Source organism: Urocampus carinirostris, chromosome 7 (genome assembly GCF_059441175.1).
Source record: "Urocampus carinirostris isolate Australia breed hairy pipefish chromosome 7, RoL_Ucar_1.0, whole genome shotgun sequence".
NCBI classification, from domain to species: Eukaryota; Metazoa; Chordata; class Actinopteri; order Syngnathiformes; family Syngnathidae; genus Urocampus; species Urocampus carinirostris.
In genome coordinates this window covers 37,218,271-37,245,305 of record NC_142355.1, presented here as the reverse complement: position 1 = coordinate 37,245,305, position 27,035 = coordinate 37,218,271, and the positions used below count along the sequence as shown (strand labels likewise).

The 27,035-nt window shown below is 39.7% G+C and overlaps 1 protein-coding gene across 8 annotated transcripts in view; it reads left to right on the top strand.

The window, feature by feature from the left end:
- Positions 1 to 813: 813 nt before the first annotated feature.
- Positions 814 to 27,035, top strand: part of pot1 (protection of telomeres 1 homolog) — a 41,264-nt gene continuing 15,042 nt past the window's right edge. For 2 of the 8 annotated variants that reach the window (XM_088340841.1, XM_088340846.1), the window contains exons 1-8: positions 10,193 to 10,437; positions 10,843 to 10,965; positions 11,084 to 11,305; positions 12,583 to 12,690; positions 13,817 to 13,900; positions 13,980 to 14,085; positions 15,661 to 16,157; positions 16,864 to 17,019. In XM_088340841.1, the coding sequence (XP_088196967.1) occupies positions 10,420 to 10,437; positions 10,843 to 10,965; positions 11,084 to 11,305; positions 12,583 to 12,690; positions 13,817 to 13,900; positions 13,980 to 14,085; positions 15,661 to 16,157; positions 16,864 to 17,019 (1,314 nt within the window). In that variant the 5' untranslated portion in view covers positions 10,193 to 10,419. Of the gene's footprint in view, positions 934 to 1,583; positions 1,632 to 4,158; positions 4,259 to 10,192; positions 10,438 to 10,842; positions 10,966 to 11,083; positions 11,306 to 12,582; positions 12,691 to 13,816; positions 13,901 to 13,979; positions 14,086 to 15,660; positions 16,158 to 16,863; positions 17,020 to 27,035 lie in introns of those variants that run through there. The other 6 variants (XM_088340842.1, XM_088340847.1, XM_088340848.1 and 3 more) reach the window with 6 other exon arrangements.

Below are 27,035 nucleotides of genomic sequence, written 5' to 3'. Positions count from 1 at the left end.
GAATTGTTTGAGACGAGATGAGTTTCAGAATTTTGTTTTTTACCTGTAATAAAATATGATATGGCGTACACTGTTTGAAACGCTCAAACGACATATAAAATACGGGGAAAACGTCCAAGTTGACAGGTATGGGATAAGGAGAGGGAAAAAGAAAGAAATAAGAGAAAATTGTGTAGTGTTTATTTAACCAAACATATTCTCATCTCTCATCTCATTAGCCGTACCGCTTATCCTCAGTAGGGTCGCGGGGGGGCTGGAGCCCATCCCAGCAATCATCGGGCAGTGGGCAGGGGACACCCTGAACTGGTTGCCATCCAATCGCAGGGCACACAGGGACAGACAACTCATTCGCTCATTCATACCTAGGGACAATTTGGACCGGCCAATTCACCTGAAATGCATGTCTTTGGAATGTGGGAGGAAACCGGAGTGCCCGGAGGAAACCCACGCAAGCACGGGGAGGACATACAAACTCCGCACAGAAAGTCTGGAGCTGGATTTGAACTCACGACAGGTTCCCATGACATGAACTGTGCCGCACAAGCGCTAACCACTGCGCCGCCGTGCTGCCACCAAACATATTATACTTGATTAATACACTAGAAGCTGTTCGTCACAGCACAACACACAAAATATATGAGCTGTCTTTTCCTTTTTGTAATACATATTTGATTTGATTTTTATTGTACCTTAGTTTTAAACTTTTATTATCAAAGAAATTTGCATTGGCGTTTTTATGATAATAGGCCTAAAGACGACCTCGTCGGAGAATGACGTCACGTGAAAGTTCTAAAAAAAGTCTAGTTTGAAACGTGGCGTATCGCGCATGCGCGTTTGTGCAGCTTCCGTATTTTTCTACCGCGCATGCTCAGCTGCCCGTTTGAAAGCCAAGCGAGGGATTTATCGAAATAAAAAGGAAAAGCACCCGAAACGGTAATAAAAAGGTTTTGTCACTTAAATGTCATTTCACGTTCTGCGTGTTTTCAGATACGCGGAGTAAACCGAAGACTTAAAAAAAAGTCCGTATAACCGCTGTCGGAAATGACAGCTTCCATATTCAGGGGTTGGTTGGGGGATAGCCCAAGTTAGCTTTAGCTTCTAAGTTTTTCCTAATACACTATTGGCAACCCTTAATTCAAGGTAACGAAAATAAATTGCCTTGACGTTAAAATTTTACTCTATGAGTGTATTTTAGAAACCATGTACCATAAATTTCCAATTTCAATGAGAAGGATAAACCACCTTTTACACGATTCCCTCAATTTTCGCGGTTGGTACCTCAGTGTAGCACATGCAGTTTCCCCTCATCCGGGAGATTTGTATGCCTCAAAGCACTGTGGGACTTGGAGTACTGAGACGAATGATACATGTGCCCCATGTGTATTGTTTAATTTCTCCAGGACATGTATTTAGCTTTGTTGGGTGGGGAAAAAGGAAATATTTTATTTCCTCAATGTACATTAAACGTTTGTATACAGCATTTTGAGTGTCAATTCATTGCCTGTAAAGGGCTTCAACATTTTATTTTGATCGAATATTTTTTCCTGTATGCACTTACGGCAAACATGCTCTCGTAATTCCAGGTGGAGATCAACTAACTACTACAGCTCAACTTTTAGCATAGCCACCAGGTGAGTGCAGCTAATCCCCCAACCCCTTCCAAAATCAACAAATCCAACAAGACCTTTTTTTTTATTCTGATTGCTGTAATAGTTGGAAATAGACATCAACTGACCACTTAAGCTCCAATCTTTAGCATAAGCACCAGTTACACCAAAAATTGTTGACAAAAATCAACAAAAATACCGTTTTTGGTCTTGTGATTGCCATAGTATTTGCAGGTGGAAAGAGAATAACTACTACAGCTCCAATTTCGAGCTTAAGCATCAATTGTAAGCAGCTAATCAGAAAATACTACCAAAAGAGCAAGAAAATAATCGCTGAAAAATAAACAATATTTGTTAGCATTCTTATTGCTGTAGTAATGCAGTTGGAGAGCATGTAACTACTACAGCTCCAACTTTAGCATGACCAATGAATAAATCAAACAACGCTTGATTTCAGCCAATCAGAACGGGAAGCAGACGACTGCCCGGCCCCTTTTGTATTACAATGAATGGCATGCTAGCAGCTTCACCATCAACTCAACGTGCATTGGATCGATGGGAACCGAAACCCAAGTTATTTGTTCTACATTAAGTGTTTTATTTTTATAACACTGCTGTTGGGTCGGTTAGTTGTCAGTGAGATAAGTTTGTAAGTTACTGCGGCCGCTTTACTTGGAATTTCTTTGAGTATATCATTGCTACCTCGTAAGCATATGACACAAACAAATACAAGGGAAATTGGCCTTTCGTAGTTAAAGTAAAACTTGTAAATTATGGGATTGATAGGATGTGCAGTTAGTGAACCGGTGTATCGGGTTTGTGGGGCTCGTGATGCAGTTTCCAGATGTTACTCGCCGCAGACTTAGAACAGGTGGAGATTGCGCCACTGCTTTGTGACTTTTATGTGCTGGGTCTTTTGTTTGTATATCTTGTATATACTGTTATCTCTCACAAATCTGAATCTGTGTCCATGTGTAGTTGTTATGGGGCTTCTGACTTCCTCCTAAATCGCCAACATTTTGCATCCACCCCGTACAATGTTATTAGCATCTTTGGACACTTTCATGTCATGGATAAAACTGTACAGAATAATTGAGACCCTTTTCTTCTGACTTTTGGGATACGTTTGTATATCTATCTATCTATGTCATATCCCTCAAGACCGACAGCAAGACAAACACATACAATAACAAAGAAAATAAAAAGGGGAAAAAAATAGCAAAAATCACACACATTTTTGGACCGTGGCCAACCCAAACACCCAAGCAAGTTAGGCACCTCTGCACCTAAGTTGGTCATGCTTTCGTCCCTCCAGATGAAACGGGACACGAGAAAGCGGCCATGTCACTCATGTCAGGGTGACACAACACACTCATTTGTTTAACAGCAGGGGCAGAAAGCTTTCACTGGTTTACCCCTGCCGCAAAGGAAGGGGGGCGGGAGACCGAAAGGTCTAGTAAACCCTATTAATATGGTCACTAAATGTGAGAGGATGTGGAAGTAAAGCGACTGAGTGGAAGAAAGAGGAGATCGGAAGGATGATGACTAAAAGGAAGGTTGATGTGTTAGCCCTGAGTGAAACAAAGATGAAAGGAAAGGGTGAATTACAGCTCGGAGGTATGTATGGTAGAAGGTCTGGAGTTACGGGTGGACATGCTAGAGAAGGAGTGGCTGTGCTTGTGAGTGAGAAAGCAAAGGAAAAACTGGTGGAGTGGAAAGAGATATCTTCCAGATTGATGTGGGTGAGGTTGAAGTGGGGTGCAGAAGTATGGATGTTTATAAGTGCATATGGACCTGGTTCAGAAAGAAGCGCTGAGGAGTTGTGGAAGGACTTTTCTGAATTTGTGGCAAGTGCGAAAGAAGGGTGGAAAGTGGTAATACTAGGTGACCTAAATGCGAGAGTGGGTGATGGAACGGTTGAAAATGTGATATGGAGTACCAGGAAGAAATGACAGTGGGAAGAAATTGGTTAAGTTATGTGTGGAAAATGAGTTGGTGATTGGAAATACATTGTTTAAAAAGAGGGACGTGAATAAGTATACCTTTGTCAGAGTGGATGGTGGTGAGCTGGTGGACAGAGCACTGATGGATTATGTAGTGGTTAGGAAAGGGATATTAAGTAGATTGCTGAATGTGCATGTTTAGAGAGGTGAAAATATTGGTATGTCTGATCATTTTTATGTGAAAGGAAAACTGAGAATAGATGGATGGTGGAGGGCTAGTTATAAGAAGAGTGTGAGGGAAGAGGTGAAAAGGAAAGAGTTTAAAGAAGAGGATAGGGGAAGAGTATGAACGGATTAGTAGAAGAGAAATGTGGAGAGTGTGGAAATGGAATGGAAGTGGTTTAAAGAGGCAGTGTTGAGAAGTGCAAAAGAAGTGTGTGGAATGAGAAAAATTGGTCAGGGTATTAGGTAAGGAAGTGAATGATGAGGTATCAGAGGCTGTGACAGAAAAGAGACGTGCCTTTGAGGAGTGACTGCAAGATAAGAGTGGCGATGCGTATGAAAAGTATAAAGTAAAGAAAAGGTTGGTAAAAGTGGCAGTGGAAGCAGCGAAAAGAAAAGCAAATGATGAATGGTATCGAAAGATAGGAGTGAACTTTGAGGAAAGGCGATAAGTGTTCTGGAAAGAAGTGAAAAGAGTAAGAAACAGTGAGTCTGGAAAGGAAGAGAAAGTGAAATATAAGGATGGTAGATTGCTGGTTAGCGGTAGTGCAGTCAGGACGAGATGGGCCGAGTATTTTGAGGAGTTGCTAAATGTGGAGGATGGGAGAGAAGTGAGAGTCGGGGCGATCGATGGTATGGAGAGAATGCCTGTGTTGGGTGATTTAAATGTGAAGCCTGTGGAAACATGGGAGGTGCAAGAGGCAGTGAAATAAATGAAAGGGCGGAAGGCACCTGGGTTAGATGGTTGCACTGCTGAATGCCTGAAAAAAGGTGGCACAGCTATGATTGACTGGTTAGTTAGTAAGCTTGTTGAACGTATGCTTTTTAAGTGGTGTAGTGCATGTGTGGTGCCATTGTATTAGGGTAAAGGTGTTAAGTATGAATCTAGCAATTCGAGAGGTATCAGTTTGTTGTCCGTGTATGGAAGAGTCTTGATTAAGAGAGTGAGAGAAAGAACGAATAGGGTGGTGATGGAGGAGCGGAGTGGTCTCAGGAAAGGAAGTGGATGTGTGGATCAGGTGTTTGCAGTACGACAGGTGTGTGAGAAATATTTTGCAAAAGGTAAGGATGTTTATTTGGCTTTCATGGACTTGGAAAAGGCTTATGACAGTTGATAGAAAGGCGTTGTGGCAAGTGATGGTAATGTATGGAGTGGGTGGAACGTTGTTGGAACCATTGAAGAGTTTTTATGTGAACAGCAGAGCATGTGTAAGAGTAGGGAGTGAGACAAGTGAGTGGTTCCCTGTGTTGACTGGTGTGAGACAAGGGTGCGTGATGTCACCATGGCTGTTTAATGTGTACATGGATGGCATGGTGAGAGAGGTGAATGCAAGAGTATTTAGCAGAGGTGTAGAGATGATGGATAACAGTGGAACGGCGTGGCAGGTAAGTCAGTTGTCGTTTGCAGATGACAGCGCTTGTGGCTGATTCTAAGGAAACTTTGAGAAGGTTGGTAACGGAGTTTGGAAGAGAATGTGATAGGCGTAAGTTAAGTGTGAATGTTGGGAAGAGTAAGGTGATGAAGGGTTCACGTGATGGAGTGGGCATGACGTCAGAAATAAGGTTGCATGGACGGGTGCTGGAAGAAGTTGAAAGCTTTAGGTACTTGGGTTGTGATGTCGCTGCAGTCGGTGGAATGGAGTGCGAGTGAATCAAGGAAGCAAGGTTTTGTGTGCTCTGAGGAGAGTGATGAGCAACAAGAGTATGAGTAAGGATGTTAAGAGGGGACTGTATGTGAGTGTGATTGTGCCGACTCTGTTTTATGGTGCAGAGACTTCGAGCATGAACGCAGATTTGAGAAGGAAATTAAATATTTTTTAGATGAAGTTGTGAGAGACAGAACTGGAGTAGTCGTGGAATTGAGCAAGCGTGTTGATAAGAGAGTACTCTGTTGGTTTGGACACATGGAGACGATGGACTAAGAGGAAGGCCGCGATTGACGTGGATGGATGGTGTTATGAGTGCACTGCAGGAAAGAGGTCTAAATATAATGGAAGCTCAGGCTCTTGTTGGTGATAGGAATGAGTGAAGAGGTGTTGTGAAAGGATAGTGGGATGTTGGACGCGTTCTAAGGGATGGGCGGGGCACCTGTATGATGCAGCAGGGGTAAACCAGTGCAAGCTGTCGGGCCCTCATGTTGAACAAAAGAGTGTGTTGTGTCACCCTGACCCGAGTAACATGGCCGCTTTCTCGTGTCCCGTTTCATCTGGAGGGACAAAAGCATGACCAACTTAGGTGCCGAGGTGCCTAACTTGTTTGGGTGTTTGGGCATTTGGGTTGGCCATGGTCCCTTTTATTTTCTTTGTTATTGTATGTGTTTGTCTTGCCTTCGGTCCCCCCTCTTGAGGGATATGACCAAGGTAGATAGATAGACCCCTGCCTATTATACAGGTGCCCTGCCCATCCCTTAGAACACGTCCAAACATCCAACTATCCTTTTACAACACCTCTCCACTCATTCCTATTACCAACAAGAGCTCTTGCTTCTACTAGATTTAGATTTAAGTTTGTTTAATAATGATATATAATCTCTAAAGCCTTTACATAGTCAATAACCTGATTTTAATCTCTACATACCTGTTGTTTTATACCATCTATAATATTTATATTTATTGCACTACCATGTCCTTCTTACTTAACCATTATACATAGAGTTTACTCCTGCACTCTTTTACATAAATATTTAATATTTATACGCTGCTCTGCATTTCTGTTTGGATGCTAACTGCATTTTGTTGCCTTGTATTTGTGACTTGTGCAAAAATGATAAAGTTGAATCTAATCTAATCTATAAGAAGGAAGGAATGATATGGGTATGTTATCAGGAATAGCAACTAAAAAGTCGCTTACTGTTGTTTCGTACGCCCTCTCTGTCTGATCTACTATATTAATTGGAGGAAGCAAGTTGGAAAAACTACAAAAAATAAGAATTACCGTATTTTCCGCACTATAAGGTGCACCGGGTTATAGGGCGCACCCCGAAAAAATAGTTTTTGGTCCTATATTTGACATACATAAGACGCACCGGATTATAAGGTGCTACAATGGGAACGTCGACAAAACAGTCAGATAGTTCAGTCAAACTTATTACCCCCTTAACATTCCCAAAGCTTGCAAAGAAGCAAATACGTGTCATAGACACGTGCGGAAGTGGTGTCCGTACGATGTCACTCAAATGCATCGTTCCAAATATCATTCGGAAGGTTAAAGTCTTGGGATTCAAGAAATGCCAACCATTCCTTAGTTCCTATTTTCTTTTTCGCTCGCAACTTTACTGTGCATATGACAATAAACTCTTGGAATTGTTTTTAAATTAAAAATAGACACTCCATTCCATCCATTATCTGCACCGCTTATCACAGAAACATCGAGTTCAGTCTGAAACAAGATACAGGGAAAATATATAGCCGGAGTAGCTCACCGAAGTCGTTGTGTTCAATAATAATGTGCAACCATGGTCCTCTTATATCCGTGAGTGTAGTAAATCCAGGAGAGTAAAATATTTACAAATACAGTACAGAATAGTAAAATACTGTTTTCTCTATGCCGTCAACCCAACTTGCTATTCACATTCATCTTTTTCGGCCAATTGCAGGCTTTGTTTTGTCCCTTTAGCCTATGCCAGCCTGTAATTGATAAAAAGGATCCGCCCCCTTTACCTCCGAATAACTTTAGCCAATAGTGATCGATTCAACTGATGATTGAAACATCTTTTTCGGCCAATTGCAGGCTTTGTTTTGCGCCTTTAGCCTATGCGAGCCTGTAAATGATAAAAAGGATCCGCCCCCTTTACCTGCGAATAACTTTAGCCAATAGTGATGGATTCAAATGATGATTGACACATTGGTTAGCCAATGAAACGCCGGTAAATAAATCCCAGCATACACCGCGGACTACTTTGCGTTTGGGGGAAATCTAGTCTGCGGCTGCTGCATTAGTTGCAAGACTTTGCGACTTAATATCGATCCATAAATAAGGCGCACTGTATTATAAGGCGCATGGTCAGCTTTTGAAAAAAATTAAGACTTTTAGGTGCGCCTTATAGTGCGGAAAATACGGTATAATCACTGACATTTAACAATAACCTTTTTTTGCTTCCTGATTGCTGCGGTAATTGCAGAGGGAGAGCAAATAACTATTGCAGCTCTAATTCTTATCATAATACCCAGTGGAAGGTAGCTAATCAGAAAAAAATACAACCCCCCCCTTAAAATAAACAATAAAAATTTTCAAGTCAACCTGTCATTGCTATTTCGGATGAGTTTGTGTGTTTTCTATTCAACACAAGCAAGAGGGAGAGAAAAAGTCGTAGAATCCGAAAGGCCATATTCCGGCAACTTTGGAATGACTCCTCTCTTTTTAATTCAGCCTCCCCGCGGCTTCTCTCCCACACTTTGAAGCAGCGAGTTTCATCCCGTTAATGCCCTTTTCCGCGCCTGCAAACGTTGCGTCTGCCCGGCAGGCTGTTGCCGCTCACATTTTTTTAAGCTGAGCGAGTGTGACAGAAAGCCAGGCGTTACCTGCTGGGACCACTTTCCGACTTGACTCCCCCAAAAGCTCTGACACCCGCCCCCCTCTGGGTTTACGTTTGGAGTTTAAACTTGTTTCCTGACTAAATGTCAACTGTGTGGCTCACATATACCTTCAAAATGAAGACATTTCTGCCTTCATCTAAAGTTATTCGGGTTAGGATAGTCGTTCAATAGAAGCACCTGATTTCTAGGATTTGAGATGCGAGATGGATCGCTTTTAGTCCGCATCTTCACTTCTTATTGGTTTGACTTGAGTGTAGGCAGTCGACCCCCGGGATACAACATTAATCGCTTCTGCGGTCTGGATTGCAAGGTGAAACTGTCATATACAGGGTTCTTACGGGTGCTTGAAATCCTTTAAGGCTAGAATTTTAATGTTGTGTTTTCAAGAATTGAAAAGTGCTTGAAATTTGGGTGCTTGTAGATGCTTGAAATTGTTGCCATATTTCTCAACAAATCTGATTGAAAATGACTCTGACACTGCTCTCTCGTTGCTTCGTTTCGCCATTGCATTTTGTCTTCCCTCGTTAATAACTGCAGCTGCTACATTAGTTTGTATTGCATTATCCTATGAAGCATCATCGCCCCCTTTGGGTTGCGCCCAGAGGACATATGCACGCTGCACTCAACAGGGCATTATGAAATGTGTATGGGACTACATATAAATTATGTAAATGTATTATGGACCATGCAATAAATGATGTAGTGTTTCCCAGTGGTAAATTGTGATGGAAGAAGAACTTTCTGCAATGGAAAATGAAAGCAAGGAAATACTGTCATTTTTACCCACCACTTATATGGGGACAGATATGTCTCAAAAATATTTACAATCGTTTGTTCAGATACGCAAATATATTCACGATTTACTCGATCTAAAATCATTTGACTTGATAAATGCACTCACATTATTTCAAATTGCAAATGTAAATTGCAGATATATTTGTGTCTCTGAAAAATACATTATTCACACCGGATTTATTCTTTAAATACTACAGAAAAAAAATTTGTATAATTGGCCTTGAGATTTTTTGGGCCATGAGAAAAGGTGTATGAACCCTGCGTATTGCGGGGGATAGAAACTTATTTAGCTAATCCGTTCTAATCCTCTGGTACACTAGGTAAATACATTGCAGTTGTATATACATAATAAACATCAGTAACGAAATTGTGCATAATAGTCACCACTTATATGTGAGATAAAGGGTATCCTAAAAATGTATACACATTAAATAGCCAAAATGTTCCACATATACAGTAGATGCCCCAACATATCTTTGCACATCAGCCTTTCACTTTTCCTGAATGTTTTCAGAACAATCATCTGCAACTCTTACCACACAATCAAATCTGAAATAGAAAAAAGTCCATTGGCTCTTAAAAGTCAGTGTGTGATTGCGCATATCATAAAATTACATTATAAATAAATATTTACAAAAAAATACATTTTATTTAACAGCTGTTTTTAAAATTAAAAATCAATGTCAAACTTCCACTTGTGAGGTTTTATATGCCTTTAGAAGACTTTGTCATTCCAATCACCTTTTGTTCGTAATGGTCCAGAATCGTCAATTGGTTACAGCCATATTCCTTAGAGAGGGGAAACGATGTGTGTGTCTTCTTCATATTTTTGATATTACAAGCTTCCTTTCAATGTTTATCATGTTTTGCTTTTACCCATTGCTACAAAATGCATTTAAAAAAAAAAATCATTTTTTTTTAATTGCACAAACACACGTTTTACAAAACCCTTATTATTCTAATTTAAAGAGAAAGAGTTGATTGTGGGATGGAATTTAGCAAATAGCATCGTCATCTTTATGATGCTGTGACGCAAACAAACAGCACACAAGCCTTTTATGTGACATTGATCAATAGTAGACAGGCATTTTGGAGACATAAAATTGAAAATATGAGAAGTGGATCTCATCCAAGAGAAGATAATTGAAGCAACCGCCTGCAGGGGAGTAACTTTTTCTTTTAAAGGGAACGGTGGAAAAACAAGTAGAATTAACCATATGATATGCATAGCAAATTGGGGCGGCAGTAGCTCAGGAGGTAGAGCGATCGTCTTAGGATTTAGGGATCCCAGTTCGAATCCCGGCTTGTCTGTGTTACATGTCGAAGTGTCCTTGGGTAAGACATTGAACCCCCAATTACCCCCAATAAGCAGGTTAGCGCCTTACCAGCTCAGTAGCCTAGATGGTAGGGCGCCCGCTTTGAGACTGGGAGGTCGCTGGTTCGCGCCTCGGCCGAGTCATACCTAAGACTTATAACATTGGTAAAATGGCGGCGCCCTCTGTTGGCTGCGGCTGCATCGGCTCGCTACAACGGGTCAGGTGTATCAACATTTCGTTCTGTGTACATTGTTACAAAGAATGACAATACAAAGGAAATTATTATTATTATTATCATTACATGGCTGCACAGATCACGGCCGCTATTGGGAAATGTGAAGCACAATGTAAAGCGCTTTGGGAAGTCATTGACTTGAAAAGCGCTATATAAATGCAGATCATTTCATTTCATTTCAAATTATAGGCCCCTGCTACCAGTATGCCTGTCATTGTGCTGTCGGAAGGGACGGGGCCAGATGTCCACCTCACCATCATTCCAATAGGCGATATAACTCCCAACGGTACCCACGGCCACCACTCGGTCAAGGTGAGGTCAAATGAAAAGTTTTTTGCTTTCCTAAATTGGAGACGACACATTGGACACAAAAATATGTATTGTAACGCTGGCCAAGTTTATTCTATCGCATTTGTATGTTTGCTTCCAGGGCACTGTAATCCACAAAGGTCCCCTGGTACCGTCCCCGATTTACCAATTCATCCTGAAAACCGTCATCGAAGGTATAAATATGGACATGAATTTGGACGGGCAATTTGTGAATTTGTGTTGCTCATCAGACGACAAATGTGGGCTGCGGGAGGCCTCGTCCATCAACTTGGTCCTGCTGGGGACACTGGCCAATGATTTCTATCAGTCTGTCAACCAAGGGGTATGTTTAATTCCCAACTGATTGGTTGTTTTCAGGGAATGTATTTTGGGAAATGGGACCCACACAAACATCATTTTCTTTGACTTTTTGTTCTAAGCTTATTCAGTTAAAGCTAACGGATTTTAGATTTTTTTTCTCAAATGTATAAGGATCTGTAATTGATTTGCTAATATTCCTAATTGAGAGTAACATTTGCAAAAATGAATAATCCAGGGACGCCTTAGAGGTCGTGTGAGTGAGACTGTCCTTTTTCAGGGTTTTTAAACGGTTGAAGGCAAGTCCTGAAGTTATACTTGCTGTATTGAATATTAGATTAGTTATAATATTTCATGTTAAATGCGTTTTACACCAATATAATTGACATTTTGTAGTCCTTACTGTTGGGGTTTTCAACCCTTTTTAACTAAGGCATAGTTTTTGTTTTGTTTCGTTTTTTCCATGAGAAATTCTCAGAGCATACGGTCTGTTAAAAGTTGATTCGGGCACCTGATTCAATTGACTTTTTAAACTGAAATAATCATGTTGACAGTATAAAGTATTCTACTGTCAACTTGATTACCTCGACCAGGAATAGTTTTTATCTTGTTTTTCTCAAAAAAATAACAATGTTTGCTCATTTGAAGAATCATTTTTGTGATAATAATTACTTAAATAGAAAAAATGGTAATCTGCTGCCACCTACTGTTATGGATGAATGTAACAGTTACTCGGCTGATCACTGAAAGAAAGCGAAGATACTAAACAATGGCATGCTTTTTAATAAAGATACAATTCGGCAGTTTGATGTGGCGCACAAGACAAGGTCTTACAGCACGGTGGTTGAAAAACACTGCCTCACTGCATGTGTATTGTTTGAAGATGTCACCTTAAATGTAAATACCACTGACCACAAGCTTACCAGTGAAAATTCTAGTGAATTTTGTAGACTTTTTGTGATAGTCCGTCTCTCTTGAGAACAATTATCACTTGCTTACAATTTTTTTCCCACTGAAAGTGTCACGTTGTGCTGAGAAACTGTGGTTAAGTGCCGTTAATGGTGCTTGGTGTCGCAAAGTCATCATCCAGGCGTGGCATACGACTTCTCCTTAATTGCCGTTTGTTTGCCTTTCTGAAAAACGATGAGACTTTTTGCAATAGCTCATCAGCGACGCCTTGTTCCGCCGCATTCTTTTGACCCTCGAGTGTGTCGCATCTGCTGCTTAAATCCGCCCGGCGAACCCCCCGCAGCTTCTTAAAACGGAACACGATTCATCCTCCCACATGTCGTGTCTCGCCAGGATGTGGTGACGGCCTCGGGCTTCACGGTGGGCAAATCTCCCACGGCCAAACTGGACAAACGCCATCCGTGCAACCTGCTACTGTCAGGAGATGAAGCCTTCATCCATGTAAGAACATGAAGGATGTCACCATTGGTGGTAGAAAGTGGATGCAGACGTCTCACATTGAAATTAGCAACGACACACAAATCTTTAACTTGTATTCAATAACTTATTATCATTCTGGTATATTCAAAATCTGATGGCAATATCTACCACCAATGACAAGTGATTGAGACAGGTTTGTCCTCTGTTACTCAAACTGATGACTAGTTTTTGAAGCTGGGAGCTACTTTTTTCTTACTGATTAATGGGAGGGGCTACCTCGTTGATGTGGAGTTAGATAAACGCTTGTTATGTTGTTACTATTTTATACCAGGATGCAATTAAGGGCTCAGTCAACCACTTTAAACATCAGTAAGAAATCACAATTACTCATCACTGTTGAACTCTTTTCAGATCCAGTCGGCGACCTACTTGGGTGGCCACTTGTTTCGGTTTGACTCTGAAATAAGGGATTTAAGACACCAAAAACCCCATCACGAACACAATTGAAAACAATGTTACAATTATCAGAAGAAAATGCGTATACTAATTAAAAACAGGAGTAATTGTCTCAGAATTTTTTTTTTGAAAGCTACTCAAACTAAGTTGCAAGAGCAAAGTCACACTCAATAAACAATCCATAAATTCACAATATAATTGGAATGAAATAAAAAAGAGAAACGGGCTGACGGGAAAATGCAGAAGCTTATTTTAATAAAACAATATTGTACATGAATGAATATAAAAAGCACAGGAAAAACTTTGTATTAAAATGCGAAAATGTGACATGGGAGAAAATAACAAATTTTCAACTGAGGAAGTAATGCAAAGTATTGCACAAACTAAAATATTATATAGCCAATACTCACTATAATGCATGATAAAGACAAATACAATCAAATACTAGCTGTAAAATAAAAAATATCAAAAGTTCTTTCAACAAACACCCAAAAATAATGTGTCATATTTCAAAAATGAATAATTTGCCGTTTGTGGTATATAATTATTTAGCCTTGTTGGTATGAGTAAAAAACAACCGATTTGCTTGAGGAATTATACGTGCTTCCTCGCTCGCCAGGTTGTCCTTGTGCGTTTGATTCTTTTTCTTTCTCTTTTTTTTTTTTTTTTCTCTCAATCTTGTGTACTTCAGGTGTCTCCAAGTCCACCCACTGACCTCGCCTCACCCAGAGCCAAAAAGAAAGCCCCCCCACCCTCTCCTGGGGTCAGAAGCACAGTAAGTTTTTCTAAATTTTCATCAAATCTTACAATTGCAACAAGTTACAGGCTTGGTGATTATGGTTGTTTTTCTGCAGGTTCCCACCATCTACGTCAAGCTCGGGGACTTAAAACCTGACATGGTGGTCAATGTATACGGTGTGGTGGTCTTTTTCAAACTGCCCTTCAAAAGCAGAGGCTCAGGTCAGAATCCAAATTGGACACACTGCTGCTAAAAACGTCACATTATATGTCGTATGTATTATTTCTTTTAAAATTATTTATGTGGCGCGTTTTACTACAGCATTAGAATTGTCTTTATTGTCATTGATAATTACGTAGTGTAATTTTCACAAGAAATTATAAATTTTACACGTGGCACTCCAGGATAAACAGAATAAAAACCTGAATTGAAAATGTCAAAATAAACAGGTCAGGAGCAATATTTACAAAATAGTGCTTGTAGGGACTGGCCCAAGTTGTAAGTGCATCTAAAACAGTGCAGTTAACCCTATTAGCAACATTGGACAAAAACAAGAAGGATGAAACTTGTTTAGGGCACTGATGGCTGTGGGTAAAAAAACTCTGAGCCTGTTATGTCTTTTTAAGGGACCTGTAGCAATTCCTGAGATGGTGGCTGGGGTGAGAGGAGTCCACTACAATGTTGTCGGCAATGTCCTCAAAACTGGGCAGGGAGCAGCCGAAGATTTTCTGGGCTTTTTTGATGACTTTCTAAAGTCCTTATGTCTGCTGTTGGGGTCCCAGCATACCGGAGAATTACATACAGAAAAAATAATCTCTATGATTGTATTTATAAGTGTTTGGTGTGCCTCAGTGATTAAGGTGCACAAGGCTCTGCAGCAGCAGATGTTTTCTTGGATCCCAATCGTCATTCCTGCCACATTTGCGGAGAGGCGAGGCGCGATGGTGAGGCGTGTTTGCGCTCTAATTGCAAACGCGCTTGTGTTAACAAGCCTCTCTTAGCATTTGCAGATTGTCTCGCTTATGTGCCGTGAAGACATCTCTAGCGGCCCAATCCGTTCTCTTTTCTTTTTTTTCCTTGTACTGGTTTCCTACACTATCGGGGACTAATGGGGTTCAGATGGTATTTGGTGTTGTCATAAAATGAGGAATCTTGGAGCTGTTTCTTTTTGTCACTGATTAGTTATAACTATGTAATTACCAGCTTTTAATTATTGTGTTTCTTTCCCGGGAACATCTGCACCCTAAACAAGCGCGCAAAACTGAAAATTGTATATTTTGCCAGTTGCATCAAAAAAATGTATACTTCTATCTTATTGACTTATTTGTTGCCGTCAATTTCATTGCATTATTAGTACAACTTAGGCCTTCTAGAAGTAAGGTTAGAATATCCTCAGTCAACTACTAAAACATCTGGTGTTTTTTGTAAAGTCAAGTTTATTTGTATATCCCTTAATCACAAGAAACTGAGTGCTTTACATTTATAATTTTAAAAATAATTTTGGAAGAGCCCTTCATGTCAATGATTTTTCATACCAGTTAGAAATCAAATTTCCAGGAAAATCACAATGACTCATTGCTAGTTTCAGTTTCAGTCCGCGTGCTCTTCAGATGTTTGTAGGTGTGTTGGTGCCTTCTGTTCAATTTACTTTAAGCTGGGATGGGTATAACTGACATAGTTGGAAATATACTCAAACAATCTTGGTTTGGTCTAAATTAAAACATAAGGAGGAAATTAAACAAAAAAAGGAACTATTCCGATCAAAGGAATGAAACAATTTTATCTCCTCTCGGCAGACTTATGCTCCAGCCTAAAAATCACAGACGAATCCAAGAAAGAAATAAGCTGCACCGTCTTCTCACCAAAAATGGAATCACACCCTCAAATCTTTAAGATCGGCGATATCGTGCGCTTGCACAAATTCAAGGTTTCGTATCTCCATTCACGGATAATAAGTAGCAATCAGTCCGTTTTGACTTCCGTCCTTGTTTTCTGGCAGACGAAGCTTTACAATAATTCCCTCACGCTTCTCACCACCTACGGCTTTTCGGCAATGACCTTCAGCGGAATGGTGGGCGCAGACATGGAGCCTCGGCCCTCTAGACAGAACTTCCACTTCACCGAGGAGGATCGTCGCATCGTGACGAATCTGCGCTCGTGGGTGGCCAGCCAGAATCTTCTGCCGCCTGAGCCAGCCGTCCCGCTGTCTGCCGTCCAGCCCAAAATGTACTTCGACCTCACCTGCCAGCTGCTCGCCAAGGCTCCCTTCGACGCCACATGCACCTTGCTGAGGGTAAGAGCCCGATTATATCCATTTCGCATTAAAAAAATCTTTAGACTTTTTAAGCATTTGAACTTGCGATGTCAGCCTGTGCTCAAGTCCTGTTGTGTTTAATCAAGCAAGTTTTCTTAAGTTCTTTTTTTTGTCAACTCATGCTAGACTAGGGATGCACATGTCATATTGCCTTGAAGTAAATGTTCCAGGGACTGAATTTTCTTCTGTGTTTTTGAATCTTTCTAAAAAAAAAAAGTTATTGTCTTTCTCTTGAAAGTGACTGCATTTCAATGCAGGCAATAACCCGATTGGGAATGGAATATTGGATGACTGGAGTAATCCAATCGAATCATTGACATGGGTACAGACAAATTACCCCGTAAACATGGCAGAATATATATATTTTATATTGATATTACAAGGACAAAGCGGGAGGGACAACATTACGCAAAATCAAAATAGAATATGTGGTGAAGGAAACTGCTCGTTAGCACAAGGAATTGAATGCGTTTACATGCACGAGTAATTGGAAAAATGAAAGGACTAACCCAATAATTTTTATTGGAATACTTTCAGTTGTAGCCTTAACTGGATGCGCATTTTCGTGGATTTAATTCATTGGAATACTGGCAATATTGCGTTTCCGATAGGATTATTGCCTGCATGTAAACATACCCAATCTTTTTGATGACTTCATGACATTGTCATCGTTCGTCACCAATAGGTTTGGGACGGCACCCAGTGTCCTCACACTCTCCTCAAAGTGACTGTGGACCCCAACATTGTGGAAGGGCCGGTCTCTTTCTCGAAGGCGCGCGAACACATGATCGCCGACGTGCTGGTGTACGACAATCATGTGCAGTCCGCCCAGCAGCTAAAGGTCAGATTTCAAACTCTTCACCCACTGAAACGGCAGCAGCCTCTTGTTGGAGGCATGTGTTGAGTATTATATAGTTTTTACATTACAAACGAGAGTTCTTGGGTGTCTCATCACATGTCTAGGACATTCTTTGGTTTGAATATGGATTACAGCACAAATACCCAAAAAAGGGCTGAGGGAGATGATTTTTGACCAGGCTGTTAATATAAAGCGTATCATAATATTTTTTTTTCTTTGCATGCTGTGTTTCAATGAGGGCAACAAAACTGTACAAAATTAACGACGCAATTAAATGGAACAAAAAAAGACCCTAACTGTTGTTTTGGTACACTAGGTAAGTTGAGTGGCTTTTGTGCTGCTCTTTTAGGTGTATCTAACCATGTCCATCTGGGGGGAAAGGTAATGCACAGAAGGCCATACTCATTAGTGTGGTACTAAGGATGGGTTTTCTACGCGGAGGATTAAGAAATCATGAACGTCTGAGTCAAGTTGGCGTTCACAATTCTTTGATTTCAATTGTATTTGACTCAAGCTCCCTTTATTAGACTGCTCTCATAGACCACTCAAAGTTGAGTTCTTAAAACAGTCCATGTGCAGGGATGCCGGCGAGTGGCACCGGAGGGTAAATAAAGCTCTTCTTGGCTTCTTGTTGTGAGGCCGAGGGATTGTCTCTCATCTGAAACCTGCTGAGTAGGCATGCTTTTATCAGATCGAGTCTTAATCCTTCCACCTCTTTTTTCTAAGGCTTTTGGAATAAAAAAAGCAGCACGTCAATAAGACCTCTTAAGTTCTTTTTGTGTTCGCCGGTGCACTTTTCAGTTGGAGTGAACTCTCGTTCATCGCTAAGTTTACGTTCCAAAGTAGAAAGCTTCATTTGATGTTTGTTACAATTATTATTCATGTTAATCCTCTATTAAACATTGAAACTAAAGAACAACCTTTTTACTGGCCCAAGCATTCTTTTGTCAAATAAAAGTACCAAACATTACATAAAAGTTTATTTTCGGTTTACCAATACCTACTCTCTTAGGAACTGTTTCGCCAATCAGTAAACAATGCTTGATAAAAATCTGATTGTGATAGGTCAACCATGTTATAGTGAGGGATTGCTGTATTTTTGTCACATTGTACATCACATTGTACATGCTCCAAAGTCTGATTTATATTATTATGTTGTCAGTTTAATTATTTTGACTAATTCCTTGAAGGAAAAAAGTCAAAAATGGATCCTATATAATATGAAATTAGGTAAATAAGCAGTACATTTTTTAATTGAGAATGCAAACCCAAAATTAGACATGATGTTTGGAGCAAATCATGTTTGCAGCATGAGTCAAAGTGGCAGTGTCTTGGTGTTTTGTTATTTTTTTATATTGAGGTCTGGCTTTGCAAACACATTCCCCAACTGTTTATCTGGTATGAGTGGAAAACGACACTGGCAAAATCGCATTGAATCAGGCTTCTTACGGCACCGCAGCATTGTGTTGTTAAGCAGCCTCTGCCTCGACTTTCCTCCTTCCAATTGCTTTGACCTCTGTTCAATCAATCCAGCGCCCACTTAGTAATTTCGCAGTCATGTCGAGTTTTTAAACTTCGTTGAGGTTGTCTCCACTACTAACTCGCACAATTTTGGTAGCGTTGAACAAATGTATCATGTCAACATCCTCCAGAGTCTGTTTGTTCATAGCTTTTAATTTAGGCACAGCACAAAAAACAACAACCATTAATTAACAAAAGGAAATAACGAAATACTTGCACAAAAACCCCTTTACAATGATATAATACATAAACATGTTGCCCAAAGGAGGTAGGCTGAAGCAGGTTTAACTGCCTACCGCTATTCAAAATCAAAACAAGAAAACTTTATCCCACAAAAAGAAAAATAGAAATGACATATAAGACCTGCAAGTATACAGGGAGTGCAGAATTATTAGGCAAGTTGTATTTTTGAGGATTAATTTTATTATTGAACAACAACCATGTTCTTAATGAACCCAAAAGTCTCATTAATATCAAAGCTGAATATTTTGGAAGTTGGAGTGGGGCTTTTTTAGTTTTAGCTATTTTAGGAGGATATCTGTGTGTGCAGGTGACTATTACTGTGCATAATTATTAGGCAACTTAACAAAAAACAAATGTATACCCATTTCAATTATTTATTTTCATCAGGGAAACCAATATAACAGCTCAACATTCATAAATATACATTTCTGACATTCAAAAACAAAACAAAAACAAATCAGTGACCAATATAGCCACCTTTCTTTGCAAGGACACTCAAAAGCCTGCCATCCATGGATTCTGTCAGTGCTTTGATCTGTTCACAATCAACATTGCGTGCAGGAGCAACCACAGCCTCCCAGACACTGTTCAGAGAGGTGTACTGTTTTCCCTCCTTGTAAATCTCACATTTGATGAGGGACCACAGGTTCTCTATGGGGTTCAGATCAGGTGAACAAGGAGGCCATGTCATTAGTTTTTCTTCTTTTAGACCCTTTCTTGCCAGCCACGCTGTGGAGTACTTGGATGCGTGTGATGGAGCGTTGTCCTGCATGAAAATCATGTTTTTCTTGAAGGATGCGGACTTCTTCCTGTACCACTGCTTGAAGAAGGTGTCTTCCAGAAACTGGCAGTAGGACTGGGAGTTGAGCTTGAGTCCATCCTCAACCCGAAAAGGCCCCACAAGCTCATCTTTGATGATACCAGCCCATACCAGTACCCCACCTCCACCTTGCTGGCGTCTGAGGCGGACTGGAGCTCTCTGCCCTTTACCGATCCAGCCACGGGCCCATCCATCTGGCCCATCAAGACTCACTCTCATTTCATCAGTCCATAAAACCTTAGAAAAATCCGTCTTGAGATTTTTCTTTGCCGAGTCTTGACGTTTCAGCTTGTGTGTCTTGTTCAGTGGTGGTCGTTTTTCAGCCTTTCTTACCTTGGCCATGTCTCTGAGTATTGCACACCTTGTGCTTTTGGGCACTCCAGTGATGTTGCAGCTCTGAAATATGGCAAAACTGGTGGCAAGTGGCATCTTGGCAGCTGTACGCTTGACTTTTCTCAGTTCACGGGCAGTTATTTTGCGCCTTGGTTTTTCTACACGCTTCTTGCGACCCTGTTGACTATTTTGAATGTAACGCTTGATTGTTCGATGATCACGCTTCAGAAGCTTGGCAATTTTAAGAGTGCTGCATCCCTCTGCAAGATATCTCACTATTTTTGACTTTTCAGAGCCTGTCAAGTCCCTCTTCTGACCCATTTTGCCAAAGGAAAGGAAGTTGCCTAATAATTATGCACACCTGATATAGGGTGTTGATGTCATTAGACCACACCCCTTCTCATTACAGAGATGCACATCACCTGATATGCTTAATTGGTAGTAGGCTTTCGAGCCTATACAGCTTGGAGTAAGACAACATGCATAAAGAGGATGATGTGGTCAAAATACTCATTTGCCTAATAATTCTGCACTCCCTGTACTGCTAGTGACTGCTAGTGGGGCGGCAGTAGCTCAGGAGGTAGAGCGCTCGTCTTGGGATCAAGGGATCCCAGTTCGGATCCCGGCTCGTCCGTGTTACATGTCGAAGTATCCTTGGGTAAGACACTGAACCCCTAATACCCCCAATAAGCAGGTTAGCTTCTTACATGGCTGCAAGGCCGCTATTGGGAAATGTGGAGCACATTGTAAAGCGCTTTGGCAAGTCTTGTCTTGAAAAGCGCTATATAAACGCAGATCATTTCATTTCATTCTATATCATAGAATACCCAAATAAACCTTTATATAGTAATCCTCTCTAAGATAGTTATACAAAATTAACGAATAGTACAGGGGTGGCGAACACGTGGCTCTAGAGTCGAGTTGGCCAATAAGAATGCGGCTCTTTGCTCATCATATTTTCTATATACTGTGTCTATTTGCCTTGTTTCATGTTTAGTTTTTTTTTTGTGTGTGTTTATTGAGGGTGGACACTTTCCTTGAAATCAGCAAAAGAACAATACTTGTTGTATTGTAAGGAGAGGAGTGTGTTATGGGAAATAATATGTTTTTAATTGTGTGTGTTTGTGTGCGTCTGTCATGGCAGGTCAGTGTGTGGTGTGGCTCTTTGATTCTCACAGTTAAAAATTTCGACTTTGTGTCAAACTTGTTCGCCACCTCTGGTATAGTATATCCTTCCATTCATAATTTGCACTGCCTATCCTCCCTAGGGTTGCAGGGTGTATATTATACTGTATGATTTTTTTGAATCAATATCAGTTGTGAGAATTTAAAAATATTCCTAAGTAATCAAAATCATCCATTATGAAGCGAATTGCTCCACGCTGACCTCATAATTTGTGCTTTAGCCATAATGACAACGTGTGACTTTTATGGGGGGGACGACAACTTAATTGAAGCGGAGGTTGACTGCTCCTTCATTTGCTACAGCAATGAACCAAGCACACATTTGAGCTTCATTGAAGTTGATTCATGTCTCTAAAAATGTAAAGCCTGTCAAAAGACGAGGGATGCCAAAAACTACCTTTTATTTCCTGTTTGTATGTTTTGCCACAACATGGCAATTTGGGGTAATGCCTTTATTGATAATAGATGTTTAATACCACTTTTTCAGACCATGCCAGTACGAATACTCAACTCTTGTTTGTTATTTTGTATCAAATATTACAGTAGACCCCAACCTTATGTCATAAATTTGCAGAGCAGAATCTGATGCTTTTTCAGCCCCATCTTTATGGCATTTTCCTCTCGGTTTCACATCAACAACGAAGTAATTTGCGTGCCCAAATACAATTTAAACTTTCAGGTGTCCTTGCGTATGATGTATTGGGTCTTTAAGATGCCCATTTGCAATAGGTGCATGCCATATAAAAATGCTGGTTTGCGTCATGGCAGATAGGCTATTTGCTGAACTACATCCTACAACACCTTTCTCTTTATTGTGTTCAGAAACTCGTGTGCTTTGTAAAGACTTTGTCAGTCGTCGATACAAAGCTGTATATTTTTTGCATTGTATTTTTTTGCAATGGGGCCCAAGGCTTGCAGTGATGCTAAAGAGAGAAGCACAAACATAACCATGGAAATACTGTATAAGGAAGTCTTGTGAATTGCTCGCCTTGCTAGCATACCCGTAACAAATCGACAATCAGAACATTTATTAATAAGCAAGTGATTAAAGCAAGAAAATTTATTAAGAACATGATGTGAAGTGGAAGTTTTGAAATCAGTTATGATTCAAATCTGTCTTCTCCTTTCTCTGCATCTACCCGCTAGTCTACTGTACAAGCTGAAGTCACGTCCTTTAAGTGTATATTTACTTAAAATGTTATTTAATCATGTACATGAACACTAAACATCAGTAGTACTTACTGTATACTCTTTTTATTTTTTTATTTGGGGTACCCGGGGTTCGGAGGGCATTACCTAATCATCATTGGTTTGTATCCCCTTCTATACGGCAATTTCACTTTGCAACCCCCACCTCAAAACGGATTTGTGGTTTATCACGGGGTTCTACCTTAGCTTTTCCACGATTTGAAAACATCAGTTCGATGTACTTTATTTTCCGTGTCCATCATTTTCCCAGAGCTACCAAATTTGAAATATTGTCAGGCGAGCATTGATGACACAAGTCATCCATGCTGTTTCCGTTTTCCTCTTTTTCATGTGCAGGCCCTGTGGCCGTCACTCATTATTTCCTGTTTAGCGCTCACGCTTGATCAAACCGGGCTCTTGCTTTTCTGTGTCACTGAACGCTGTCGGGCCCGAGCGGCCTCTTGTTTTTCAATATTTCTGCCGAACTAAACGAGACTTTACGGGGTCCGCCGGCGCTATTTTCGTCCGAAAAATCATAAGTAGGCAGCCGAAGCGAAGTGAGGAAAGTGTGTGTTGAGGTTATGCCATTATGTGTGCAGAAAACTATTACATGCATGCAAGATGGGAATCGTCACTTTAGTCTTGGGAGAGTCGGGCTAGTTTCTTCTCGTCTATTTGCTTCACAATTGCTTTTTTTTCACGCAGTGTAAGTCAGACCAGTGCTTTGCAATCATTTTTGAGTCAAGACACTTTTTTGTTTTATAAAAAAATCTTGAAGCTCACCAAAAATGTTTAAAAGCAGCAGTTTCATGTTTTTTTCAAACTTAAAATGTCATTTAATTGAATTGTCTTTATTGTTATTGATAACAATGTTATGAAACATTGTATACATTAGACATGTCACTCCAGGGTAAACCTATAATAAAGTCTTTAATGAGAAAAAAAAGATGAGACTGTCAGGATGACTAGGCAAAAAGATTTTCAAAGAAGTTCTTGGAGACTGGCCTAAGTTTTAACAACAATGCAATTATTTGTTAAAAATAGTGCATTGTAACAGCAGTGCAACGAAAAGTAGTGCAATAACACTCAGCACCAACGTAAAATATTTAGCAGCATAGAAAAAAATCCCAAATAAGTCACAAGATAGACATTATCATATTTTTGCGTGCTTGTTTAGGGTGGTGATATGCCCTGGAGAAGAAGTTCACAGGATAAAGAACCTCACCTTCGCTCATGAAGTAATACTGGTTACTCCTTCTGGTAAATAATTTAGCTGTAATTTGGGATATTACTATTTTATCTGTTTTTCAATTTTTTGGTGCAAAATACTAAGTAATTTTATTTAGTTAAATAGAAATGAAATTGTAAAGCAAGAATTCAATTCATATGCCATTGGAACCAAAAATGTTTTACATCCTTCTAACTTTTTTTTAAATGTATTTAATTTGTCGTGAAAATAAGAACTTATTTGCAAAATGTTTACTTGACTACTATTCTATTTAATGTATTAGTTTTTTGAAATGCAATTTTAAAAAGCTAAATAAAAAAAGATTCATTTTAATAAGTTTGCTGTAATTTTGTGTTTTACCATATGTTTTAACCTGTTTTTCCATCTCATAATACTTGTTTCTTTCTAAATAATATGACAATTAATATTATAGTATTATGTCCTACTGGAAATTTGTATTTACTACATTGTAACTTTTTGGGGGAATAGTATTTTTTTTTTAATTGGAAAAAAATCATTTGCAGGATTTCTACTATATTTAGTTTAATTATTAGTTCTTGAAGTGCACTTTTAAAACTGTTCCATCAAAAAGGTTATTTGTTTTGGAGAATAATTTCTTTACTTAAAATAATAAAAAAATCTGCCTTCACAACAATTTAATTTGACTACAATCTAACCTTTCTGTTTTTTAGCCAAATATAATAAAACAAAATTCAGGAAAATAAGGTGCACGTGTACTACTAAATTTGCTTTATTTTTGCAGTGCAATTTTAAACAGCTTTATAAAACAAGATAATAAATATACACTGCTACCTCATGAACAGATTAGTGTATATACAACTCCTAGCAGAAAGTAAGGAATGATCAGTCTTAGACGAGTACTCCGACATTTTATTCTGTAAAACAAACTCGGATACAAATCATGAAAAAAATAATGTGCAACTCCCTGGCATTTAGAAACACTAAAAGAAATGAATGAAAAAACCTAGTGGTGGTCAGTAAATGATACTTTTATAGACCAAGCACGGGTGGAATAACTCCATTCTGAGGAAAAAATAATGGAATCATGAAAAACACACAAAGAAATGACAATCAAAACATCCATCCATTCTTCCATTATCTGCACCGCTTATCCTCAGTAGGGTCGCGGGGGTGCTGCAGCTCATCCCAGCTATCTTCGGGCAGTGGGCAGGGGACACCCTAAACTGGTGCTGGAATGGAATTTGGATGTTTTCCTCTTTGTAAATCTCAACGGAACGGCACCAAAAAAGGTTTCAGCATCATCACCTTGTCCAATGCAGATTTGTGACTCATCACTAACGATAACCTTCATCCAGTCATCCACAGTCCATGATTGCCTCTCCTCGGCCCATTGCAGTCTTGTTCCTGTGTGTTTAAGCGTGAACAATGGTTTCCCATTTGTTTTAGGCGACTTTCCACAGTTCTGTCACATATATTGACTCCAATTTTCTCCCATTTTCTCTTCATTTGTCTTGTTGTGCATTTTCTGTTTTCAAGACATATGGCCTTTACTTGTTTGTCTTGACGCCTACATGTCTTCCTTCCTACAGCTGATTGTGAACAGCCCACATCTTTGGCAACCATAGGAGTAGAGTTACCATCTTCACAATGTTTGACTCTTTGGTATAAAGAGACATCTCTCTTATTGGAGCCATGATTTTTGCCAGTCCAGGTGTCCTCCAAGGTGTGATAACTGCACTGGTTTTAACTGCTGACTAACGAGCAGACTTCATTTAAGCCAGGTTCCCAATTAAGGAAAGGACACTGACTGGGTGTGTGTCCTTATTTTCTACTCAAAATGCACTGATTCAAATTCCCCCCCCTCACAGTGATTCCATATTTATTTCCCTACACTTGCTTTAAAATAAGTAACATTTTTTAGTGTTTCTGAATGCCAATATTTTGCACTTTGGAACGACCTAAAGATTGTTTCATGTTTGTGATCTGAGTTTTTTGCTCGGGGTTGTAAAAAGAAATAAAATAGTAATCGGCTTCCACCTACTAATATAGATAAGTAATAATTACTTTGCTGTAAGACAATAAATAAACGATGGTATGTTTTTTGTTGTTGTTTCAAAAATAACATTTCCTGCAGCACACTGGGCAAACTTGCATAAATAGGTAATTGGCACACTGCTTGAAAAATACTAGGTTAGCCACCATCTTTTAATAAAGTCTTATTTTTTTCTTAATGGAACCAATTTTCCGACAAGCTTCCCAGTCCCAGTTTTCAAGTCATACTTTTCATTCCTTCTCAAGCTAAATGAGCAACGTCACAAATGTTTTATTTTTACATCTCTCTGATTTTAATCAATATTACAGGCCAAGAAATCAGTCTGAACCCTTCCCCTTAAGGGCAAGCTGTTTTCCGCCAGACTGGCCAAACGGTTTTCATTTTCATAATTGCTCGTTTTCACTACGAGACAGCTCTCTGCTTTTCAGGCTATCGTCCCCACCAACAAGAAAGAAAAAGCCAAATTCTGAAAGCAGTTTATTTTTCATTTCCTGAAATATTAGAGCCCTTATTTTGCAATTTGAAGATGTGCTCCACCGTTGCTTGTTATTCACCTGCAGACTCTAAAAAGGGCACTATCATTCCAATGCTGTTTTCTAAGGGAAGGCAGTTTTGTTTAACAAAAACAAAAAAAATCTTCTGTGAACACGACCGTTGGTTACATTCAGAAAAGGTTTAGTTATAGTCATGATAAATGTTCTTTTAATAACGTATGAACAAAGGACTATTAAAAACATAAAGTAGCATATATGAATTATAAAGAAGTGTGTTTTCTAAACATTAAAGTCCCCATGTTTATTGGATAGCGACCCTTGGTAGAAAAACACTTCAGTCATTTTTCATCAACCCATTATCTGCACTGCTTATCCTCAGTAAGGTCGCGGGGGTGCTGGAGCCCATCCCAGCTATCTTCGGGCAGTGGGCAGGGGGACACCCTGAACTGGTTGACAGGCCACACAGAGACAGACAACTCACTCGCTCATTCACACCTAAGGAGAATTTGGACCAGCTAATTCACCTAATATGCATGTTTTTGGAATATGGGAGAAAACCGGAGTGCCCGTAGGAAACCCACGCAAGCACAGGAAGAACATTCAAACTCCGCACAGAAAGGTTCGATCTCATGACCTCAGAACTGTGCCGTACACGCGCTAATCACTGTGCCGCCGTGCTGCCCTCAGTTATTTTTATAAAAGACTATTCATTCAAATAGTGAGCAAAAACACATGTATTTTCTCATGAACATGATTTTAGGTTAAGAAATGTGGAATTATATGACATAATTTGAAAAAGTAGACATCTTCAGTGGGCATCTTGAATGAATGAATGAATGAATGAATGAAAATTTTATTTCGGACATAAAAATAAAAACAGGACAAAAACAATGAGTCAACAACGAAATAATGTCCCACAAAATGTTCGAAAAGGGGTAGTCAGAAGCAGAT